Genomic DNA, 10,177 nt, shown 5'->3' on the forward strand with positions numbered 1-10,177 from the left:
TCCTTTGGGAAATGTACTAATTATCGCCCATATCCTTTAACTTTGTAAGACACTTTCTGTGTCTTACAAGGCAAGACCTAGGCCCATACCACATTAATTACCAAAACATGGGGAAAACCAATTAACCTTTCTCTCAACAATTGATCATTTATCTACACTAACATGGACAGGAATAAAATACTTTCATGAAATATTTAATATGAAGTAATTTACTGTTCTGCACATGATTTCTCTCTTTCTTCTCCTTTTTCTTCTCCTTCTCCTTTTTCTTCTCCTTCTCCACTTTCAACCAGAAGGATTGATGATCCTAAGCACACCTCAATATGGTTTTCCTTAATTTCTTCTGATGCCTGGTTGCCTATTTTATTGATAAGACAGAGAAAATACATGCAACATTATCATTTTTTTTGAGATAAAAAAAACAATTCTCTACTGCTATTACCTTAAATTATAACTGACAAATTTATTGATACATTTTTCTTAGGATAGATTTATTTTCTTACAATCTAATTTAAAAGTATGACTTGCTTGTGATACATTTGGAAACACAGCATTATAGGCTTGGAAGATACCCTAGAGGTCTTCTAGTCCAACCCAATGCTCAAGACAGGAGCCTTATACCATCCCATGTGACAATGACCCAGAAGCAGCTACCATTTTGACCCAGAGGCAGACATGGCAAATGGCAGCTGCTTTCACAAGTTCACCACATGGCCCAGGGATGAATCCCAGGCACAGTCAAAATTGTGGCTACTTCCACAACACTCAGGCAGCCGAGAGATGCATGTCCTTCTCTCCTTCACCAACATGAGGTTCAGAGTTCTTCAAAAGGTACGGAGGAGGAGGCTGTGCTGTCTGGTGGGGTGGGAGTCAGGCCTAAGGATTGCAGGGATACAGTGGGAGTGGGGAAAAAGCCTTGTAGGAGAAGGGGAAGGCTTGGAGGACCCAAATGTTGGGGTACGGAGGCCTTTTAAAGGCTAGAGTGGACTTGCACTAGGCCTCTAAGAGCTTCCCCAAACTCCCACATAACCACTGTTCTGCTTAATGACTTATACATCTTTGATTTCCATCTATCTCCATACAAAATTGATGGTATTTTCCCTATGTCAGCAACTCAAGAGTACATTTAAATATGTTCTAAAATGTTTGCCTTTTCAGATTTGGTCTAAAATTATCTTTCCATCCCATCTTCAACTGGTCTGATAGACTAATCTATTGCTCAGTAAAGATAAGGTCTTCTTAGAGGTAGTAGCTGGATTTATTCAACACAATTAATCTTGTACCTGGGTTTAATAGAACACATTTGTTATGTTCACATATCTTGTTGTTATATCTAAACAAATAAAACATATGATAGCTTAATAAGATGATCAAAAAGCATGCTAAGATAGTAGTAGGATATATACATCAAACGAAACCACAAACTTAATTGCATTTTGCCCAGAATAATGTGCAGCATATACATAAACGATTAGTTTCTTATAATGAGAAATAGTATAAAATTTGCCTATAGTGAAGAAAATGATTGATGAAAGGCTAATTATGAATTACTCTTAATTAAAATAAACACTTCTCTCAATCAGATAGAACGCCAGAATTGTTTTGCAGTGCCAAAATTGTGTTGACAGGTGTTGAAAGTAAATTAGTTTAAACAAATTATTTGCCAAAAATGCGTGTTAAATAATAGCAATTTTGTTTGTTTAATTAATTAAAAAATATTCTCCAGTCTATTTGATGGTTAAAGAAATGAAACAGATTTAAAACTATCATTACTTCCACATTTTAAATCGTATCTATAAATAGCCTGATATTTCTTGTATTTGAAAAATGCAATTAGCATTAATTTTTAAATTATGTTAAAACATATATTCAAATAACAAGTAATTAAAAAACATCACCCACCTGAATTTTTTTCCATTTTATCTGGTGATAGTAAGGAAAAAAAGATATTGTCCTTTTTAAACTTCCACCTGGTCTGTTCTTTCTGATAATCAAGAAAAAAACATGCTGTTAGTAACACAGCAATACACTATGAATTTTTCATATCTAGAACAGATACTGATCATCTTTGTTTAGCAACCAAGACTGAGACACATTGTTCTTACACTCATCACTTTCATCACTGTTATAACTGTCAATGGTTACTAAACTATTACTAAACCACGGGGAAGATTTATTTAACAACCATGTTACTAACTTAACAACTGTAATAATTGACTTAATAACTTAATAAGGAAAGATTGTAAAATGGGGCAAAACTCATTTAACAAACATCTCATAAGTCTAAGACTACTTGTATATGCTACTCGATGTAGACACAAGTTCCTTTGTGCCACAGCTATCCCATAGCAAACATTAGTATCTTGACAGATATCCATGAACTGCAAAATATCATCAACTGTCTGTGCTGCTTTAGCATTTTACCATTTTATTGAGGGAAGACAAACAAACTATCATCTCATCCTAACTATTTAAACCCCTCCCCCCCCCCCCCCCCCCCCCCCCCCCCCCCCCCCCCCCCCCCCCCCCCCCCCCCCCCCCCCCCCCCCCCCCCCCCCCCCCCCCCCCCCCCCCCCCCCCCCCCCCCCCCCCCCCCCCCCCCCCCCCCCCCCCCCCCCCCCCCCCCCCCCCCCCCCCCCCCCGCCCCCCCCCCCCCCCCCCCCCCCCCCCCCCCCCCCCCCCCCCCCCCCCCCCCCCCCCCCCCCCCCCCCCCCCCCCCCCCCCCCCCCCCCCCCCCCCCCCCCCCCCCCCCCCCCCCCCCCCCCCCCCCCCCCCCCCCCCCCCCCCCCCCCCCCCCCCCCCCCAACGAAGCTCCCCCCCCCCCCCTCTATCTTTTTTTTTTTTCTAATAAACATTAACTCCTTGACACATTGATTCATTGGCCGAAACAGGATTCCCCACCAGATGGTTAAAATAGGGTGGGGCTGGATGCTCTACGCAGCTTGTCGAGAAAGGGCGTATCAGGTAAGCACCAATGCCCATTCTCCATCAAGCTGCTTCGAGCATCCAGAGTGGGACATACCAAGGCATGGCCTGTCCTAAGGGAGGGACTCTGTCTGGGTCGGAATCTCCTCTGGATCTGGGATAACTTGTTGTAGGACTCGCCTGCCAAAGGACGCATCTGCTGAGGCAAACACATCGATCTTGTAATGACGAATGAAGGGTGAAAGGGACGACCAGGGGGCCGCTCGACAGATGTCATTTATCGATGCCTGAGTAGCCCAAGCTACTGAGATAGCCGCACTCCTTGTGGAATGTGCAGTTATTCTGCTGGGAACAGGAAGTGCTTGTGTTAAGTAGGCCTTGGAGATTGTTGCTCTGATCCAACGGCCTATAGTTGACAGGGATACTTTGAAACCCAGCTTCTTAGGTTGAAATGAAAGGAATAATGACTCCAACTTCCTGAAAGATTGAGTGCGGTTGATATAAATACGTAGCGCACGTCTGACATCGAGGGTATGCCACTGTCTTTCCCTCTCTCGAGAGGGTCTAGGGCAAAAGTTAGGAAGAATGAGTTCCTGCGATCTGTGAAATGCTGAGTTAACCTTGGGCAGGAAGGAAGGGTCTGGTCGTAGGACCACCTGATCAGCGTGAAAAACGCAGAAATCCTTTCTAACGGATAGAGCTGCGATTTCAGATATCCGGCATGCAGATGTGACTGCCACAAGAAACACTACCTTGAATGTTAGGAATTGAAGTGATGTCTCCCTTAGGGGTTCGAAGGGGTTTAGTAAGTGAAATGAGGACCTTATTTAGATCCCAGGTTGGGTATGGGTGTACCGCTGGAGGATGCAAGTTGGTGGCTCCTCTAAGGAATGCTCGGATACGAGGATGGTGTGAAAGCGAACCAATGTTGCCATAGGAGATGACGGTTGATAAGGCTGCAACCTGTCGTCTCAAGGTGTTAGGGGGATAGACCTTTATCTAGTCCCTCTTGCATGAAGGCCAATATTTGAGCAATAGATGGAGAGAGTGGATCAATTTGCGATTTGTGGCACCATCTACAGAAAATGCTCCATGTGGCATTATATATCTGGGTGGTTGAGGGTCGTCTTGCTGCCAGAATGGTCTCGATGACCTGATTGGCAAACCCCTCTTTCCTTAAGCGGTCCCGCTCAACCTCCAGACGGCTAATTGAAGCCACTGAGGGTTCGGGTGCAGAAGAGGTCCCTGGGATAATGAGATCCTGTCTGGTGGAATCCTCCAGAGAAGGGCCACTGACAGGTTGCAAAGGTCCGCAAACCACGGTCTGCTGGGCGAGTATGGGGTAACCAGGAGGTGTTCCGCCCTCTCGTGAATCAGCTTTTGGATTACTCTTGGGATTACCGTAGTGGGGGGAATGCGTATAAGAGCCCTGTGGGCCAGGGACAACATAGGGCAATGTGATTCTCCGCCCCGAGTGGGGTAGCTCGAGAAGAATCTTGGGAGCTGGGCGTTGAGCAGTGATGCGAATAGGTCCACAAGCGGTTGGCCGAAGATTGCTGAGGCCTCCCTGAACAGCGAGGGGTGCAGGCGCCACTCTGACTGGTCTACAGTGGCCCTGCTCAACCAGTCTGCCTGAATGTTTGAGGCCCCCAAGATGTGATCTGCCCTGATGGATAAGAGGTTGGCCTCTGCCCAGCGACAGCTCGGCCTCCCTCATGAACCGAATGGAATGTGCCCCTGTCTGTTGATATGCGCCTTGGCTGTGATGTTGTCTGTCAGAATAAGGACGTGACGTCCACGTACCTGGGGGAAGAAACTACGTAGGGCCAGGTATACAGTGTGAAGCTCCAGCCAGTTTATGCTGCACCATTGCTCAGTTGCTGACCATGTGCCCTGAGCTGAGAGCGAGTGGATGTGAGCGCCCCATCTGGATAGGCTGGCGTCTGTGGTGAGGGTGACCCTCTGGGGCTCCTTGAAGTAATGTCCTTTGTTGATGGAAGATCTGGTCCACCAGACGAGAGATGCAAGAACCCTTGGAGGTACCTTCACCTGGGCCTTTGAGTTGCTCCTTCCGGATCACTGATATGGAAGCAGGAACCACTGAAGGGATCTGGTATGCGAACGGGCCCAGGGAACAATGGAAATGCATGAAACCAATTTGCCAAGTAATTTTGACAGGTCCAGTAATGCTACCTTCTTTGCTCGTCTGATCTCCCTGACCGATTTCTGGATGCTGAGAAATCTTTCAGGGGACAAGAAGACCCTTCCCTTAACCGAATCAATCACTGTCCCCAGGTGTGCTATTCGGGTGGATGGAGATAACTGGCTTTTTTCCCAATTTACAAGAAAGCCGTGTGCCTGGAGAACAGAGAGGGTAGTTCTAGTGTCCCTTTCTGCTTGGCATTTGGAAGGAGACAGGATGAGAATGTCATCCAGATAACAGTGAATACGGATGGGGAAATTTCTAAGTTGAGCCGCTAGGGCCGCAAGAACTTTGGTAAAGGTCCTCGGGGCCGAGGCCAAACCAAAGGGAAGGGCCACATACTGAAAGTGTTGACTGTTATAGGAAAATTGCAGAAATTTGAAATAGTAGGGTCGAATAGCGATGTGTAGGTATGCCTCTGAGAGGTCAATGGAAGTGAGCCAGTCTCCCTTCCTGATACCTTGAAGAATAGACTGTAGTGTGTGCATCTTAAATTTATGTCAGATAATGAATCGGTTAAGCCTTTTCAAATCTAGTATGGGCCTCCACCCTCCGGAGTGTTTGGGAACTATGAAAAGGTGAGAGTAAAACCCTCTTCCTCGTTGCGAGGGTGGGACGGGCTGAATAGCCTTGATTTCAATGAGATGTTTGATGGCGGCATCTATTAGATCACACTTGGTGCGATCTTTGGAGAGAGGGGATACCATAAAATGCTCTGGGGGTGGTGAACTGAAATTCAAAGGAGAGGCCGAATTTGATGGTGTCTCTAACTCAGGCATCAGAAGTAGAGGATTCCCATTGGTCGGCAAAATGTTTGAGGCGTCCGCCAATGGGGAGGGGGGTTAGATACTTATCTTGGGCGCCGGAAAGGTTTACTTCCTGCGCCCCGAAAGGGTCTCTTGTAGTTGGCACCCCTTCTGGTCCTGTCACCCGGGTCGGATCGATCCTGAGGTTGGACCGACCAAAAGGGCGGGGCTCTCTGAAACCTGGGAGAGAAAGGTGTCTGATAGGAGGTTCGAAAGGATCCCCTCCGAAAGGGCTGGGATACTCTGGATTCAGATCTGCGAAAGAGAGACGGAAGAAATTTTTTCTTATTTCGGCTTTCCATTAATAAAGGTTCCAGGGCCGGACCGAAGAGTTTGCCTCCCGAGATAGGAGCGGAAGCCAATTTTACTTTATTTTTAACGTCTGCCTGCCAGTGGTTGAGCCAGAGCAGATGACGGGCTGTAACCTGAGATGAGACAGCCCTGGTGGAAAATTTAACGGAATGGAAGGTAGCGTCGGCCGAGAATTCTGCTGCTGCCGTAAGCTTAGCAATGTCCTGGTGTGCCCTGGTATTGGATGGAGGGACATGCTGCTTTAATTGGCGGAGCCATCTAACGGAGGATCGTGTAAAGAAGGATGCAGCCGTGGCTGATCGAATGGCCCAGGCATCAGATTGATGTGCCCGGCGTAGCGCCATTTCGGCCCATTTGACCTCTGGTTTTAGAGCTTCCAGAGCGTCACTTGGGGTAGAGGATGACGCTAACCCCACTATGGGCTCGTCAACCTTGGGAGTCTCTAACAAGGTGGAAAACTCCGCGTCGAGATTAAAAAATCTCCTATCCTGACTGGAGGGAGCGCGAGGCGCCCCTGTTGAAGCCAATTGTTTCGCTACCAGGTCAGAAAAAATGGGTGGGGTAGGAATAACTTCGGCCTCCACAACCGGTTGCTTGAAAATGGAGTCCTCTGGATCTCCAGAGGCTGCCGGGGAAGTATCAGAGGGTGACTGAGATATCAGGCCAGAAATGTTTTTTGCCTTAAACAATAAGGACTTGAACAGGTGGGGTTTGAACAAACCTACAAAAACGGGCTGGGTAAGACCCTCGTCCTCTGACATTTCACCTTCCATTGGTTCCAACTCTGGAAGAGGCTCAGAGTAATGAATGGACCCCATATCAAAATCTTCCTCTTCCCCGAGGTGTTCTAGGCCTGCTTCCTCTTCCTCCTCCTCCTCCTCCTCCTCCTCCCCTTCTGGAAAAGGGATTTCCCTCTGGGGGAGTACCTGACCATGGTGAGGTTCCGGTCTGGGGGAGAGATCTGCCAGATACAGATTCGATATCAGGAACCATCGTTTGTAGGCCTGGCCTGGCTATCTGCTGGAGACCTTCCGCGATTCCTTGGCGGATAGCCAGCTGCATCCATTCTCTTATCTTGTCTGGGACCAGGTCTGCAGATGGTTCTTCTTGCCGTAGGCCAGCAGCTGTCAGGGTGAAGGTAGCCTTGGGTGTCCGGGTGGCTGGTGTAACAGCGGTTTGAAGACTCTGAGTGGGCGAGCTGCGCCTGGAAAGAGAAAACTGGTCTGGAGGAGGGGGGGTTGAGTTGAGGTAGATGGGGTGGGAAGAGTAAGTACTGAAGGTACAGATTGTAAGTCCCTTGATCGTTTATCAAATTCCTTCTCTAGCGCTTTATGGAGTCTTAAGGCATCTCTCTGAGAGGCTTTGGATGTTTCCTTGGCCTGCCTGCACAAATGGTGCATTTTTGATTTGGCCTTCAAAGAAGGTCCCCTGGGGTTGTCCTCTGCCACAATAGAAATCAATGTAGGGTATGCTAATAACCAAATGAGTTGGTTGGCTCGCCTAGGAGTTCGACCTACAACAAGGCCGGATGTCCTACAGTTGTTCCATGTCCCCCTTTTTGAAAATTTTTATATATATATAGAATATATAATAAAAAAGAGGAATATGAATAATCAAGGTCTAACAGTACCAGAGTAGTCTGGGAATTATTTCCAATTGAAGTAAAACACTTGAAAATTTAAGGAAAAAAATGATCAATTTAACCAATAAGCCAAATGAACGCTGAAGCCAAAGGAAAAGAATTGGGCCTTCTGCAGCTGCCTCCCAGACAAAATGGGTGGTACTAGTGCTGCTCTTACTTCGCCTCTGAGCAGGCTGTGGCATAGCCAACAACTCTCAATAATAGGCAATAGGACTGGGAGCCACAATGCCTAAACGATTAAATCGGCTCTAAACAGGCCTGCCGGTCCTGCTATGGGCCCCTGAACACTCACCGCAGCAAAATAAGCAGAAAACAAAATGGCGGCCGGCCACGAGGCAGCACCCAAAATGGCGGCCGTTGGAGATTGGATCTCCCTCTAAGTTAGGCGTTCGTGGGGGGAAGAAACAACGAGGCACAATAAATTGCACAATAAACGAGCCGCTGCTGTGCAAGCAGAAGCAGCTTTAAAGAAACGGCAGGGAGAAAAGAGAGGCTTTCGAGGGGGAGGGGGGGCGCGAAGGTGCTGCTAGTCCCGTTTCTACCCCCTTGAGGGGCAAAAAAACGCTCCTCTTTTAAGTGGAACAGACCAATTAAAGCGCAGGGGCTAGAAATAAAATATATCAAACCTGAGTTTAAAATCCTGTTTTTTTTATCCTGAGTCGGCCAAGGAGCTTTGAAAGAAACTGCCTGTCTCCCACGAGGCTGAGCTAAAACTGGGGAACGCTTCGGAGGAGTCACGTGGTGGAGGAGGAGCGTTCCTCAATTGAAGCTCAGCCTGTGAGTGCAGAGACTGGAGCACCTCCCACTCTGGATGCTGAGGTTTTAGTTAGTTTGGGGTAGTAGTTAACACTCAGACTAGAAACCATAAAAACATGACTTCTAATTCTGACTCCGACCCAAAGCCAGCTGAATGACTTTGGGGCAGTCACTCTTTCTCAGGCAAACCACTTCTGAAATAACTTGTCAAGAAAACTGCAGGAAGTAGTCCAGACCAGGGGTCACCAACCTTTTGCACCTCAGGGACCACCAAACTCATAATTTTAAATCCTGCAGACCACTAATATGAATTTTGACTGATAATGGCTTGCTGATGTTGATAGGAAAGTCGGTCCATATTCCAGAGCTGCAGTAGTCACAGGACTGACCCTTTGGTCATCCCAGAGCAGCTGCTCCTCCAGTCCATGGAAGGCCGGTGCACCCGGGTGGAGGAGCAGCTGCTGCAGGATGACCAAAAGGCCAGTCCTGTCACTACCGCAGCTCTGGAATATGAGACCAACTTTCCCACCAATGTCAGTAAGCCATCCCGGAGCAGATTTCTCTCCCCCGCCATTGGTCTTACCTTCCAGTTCCAGCTCATGTGGTTCTACTTAATATAAAATTTGCACTTGGCCGAAGGGTGGGGGCAGCGGGTTGGTGGGCCATGTGGGTAGCACAGCTTTGTCTTCCCATGCAGCCTGGATTAATTGCTTGGGGGGGGGGCATTTCTCTTCAGACCACCAAATTTTCTTGCGGACCACCAGTGGTCCCCTGCCCACTAGTTGGCAACCACTGCTCCAGATAATTGCCGGAAGTCAAAAACAGACTCAAAGACACAAACAAAAAATAGCTTACTGCCAAATTTTGAACAAAACTTTACAAATGAAACTTCCCACCAATTTTAATGACTTTGATCTAAGTCAACTTCATATAAAAATTGAACAATCTAATTCTTCAAATCTAGTTTTCTAAAAGCTCGGACTTTTGCAGAAATTAAATTGGCAGCAATTCTCTTCTATACTTCTATAAAACAGCATTTTTCTTCTGTCATTTTGGTTTGATAGCTAAAGAAGACTAGATTGTTATCCTTAATGGCAAGAAATCAGTAGGCTATATCCCACTGTTCAGTTATTAACCTGGACCACAGGAAAAAAAATACTAAACTTTTCCAACTTCCAAAGGAAAATAGAGGACTAAGGACAGCTTCATGATCAGAACCAACATTTGCAGCATTTAGAAGGGAACAGAAGCCAATTGGCTCCTAGGATCCCCTTTGGATCAAACAGAGACTACCCAAGCAATTTCTCCTTCTGGCTCTTCCTCAGTCTCATAAACAAACAAAATGCAGTTCTCTGAAGGGGAGAGGAAATCAGAAGATGGAAGAATTTGCCATATTTGCATTGCACCAGTTACAAACAGACACTTTTAAAGAATATTAAGTTTATATATTTGCCTTGTTAATTTCAAAAATTGCCTATTAACTCTTTCTAAAAGGTCGGATGCCTGCAATGACAAAGCTGAAAATACTGATGA

At 46.8% G+C, this 10,177-nt stretch overlaps 1 protein-coding gene across 1 annotated transcript in view; it reads right to left on the reverse strand.

Annotated features, from left to right (window-relative positions):
- Positions 1-1,986, reverse strand: part of CENPC (centromere protein C) — a 34,854-nt gene extending 32,868 nt beyond the window's left edge. Inside the window, exons 1-2 of the mRNA XM_026719592.2 lie at positions 1,903-1,986; positions 214-358 (exon numbers count right to left, since the gene is read on the reverse strand). Of these exons, the coding sequence (XP_026575377.2) occupies positions 214-358; positions 1,903-1,918 (161 nt within the window). The 5' untranslated portion in view covers positions 1,919-1,986. The remainder of the gene's footprint in view (positions 1-213; positions 359-1,902) is intronic.
- Between the last annotated feature and the right edge of the window lie 8,191 nt (positions 1,987-10,177).

This window comes from Pseudonaja textilis, chromosome Z (genome assembly GCF_049901715.1).
Source record: "Pseudonaja textilis isolate UNSWEBS1 chromosome Z, rPseTex1.2, whole genome shotgun sequence".
NCBI classification, from domain to species: domain Eukaryota; kingdom Metazoa; phylum Chordata; class Lepidosauria; order Squamata; family Elapidae; genus Pseudonaja; species Pseudonaja textilis.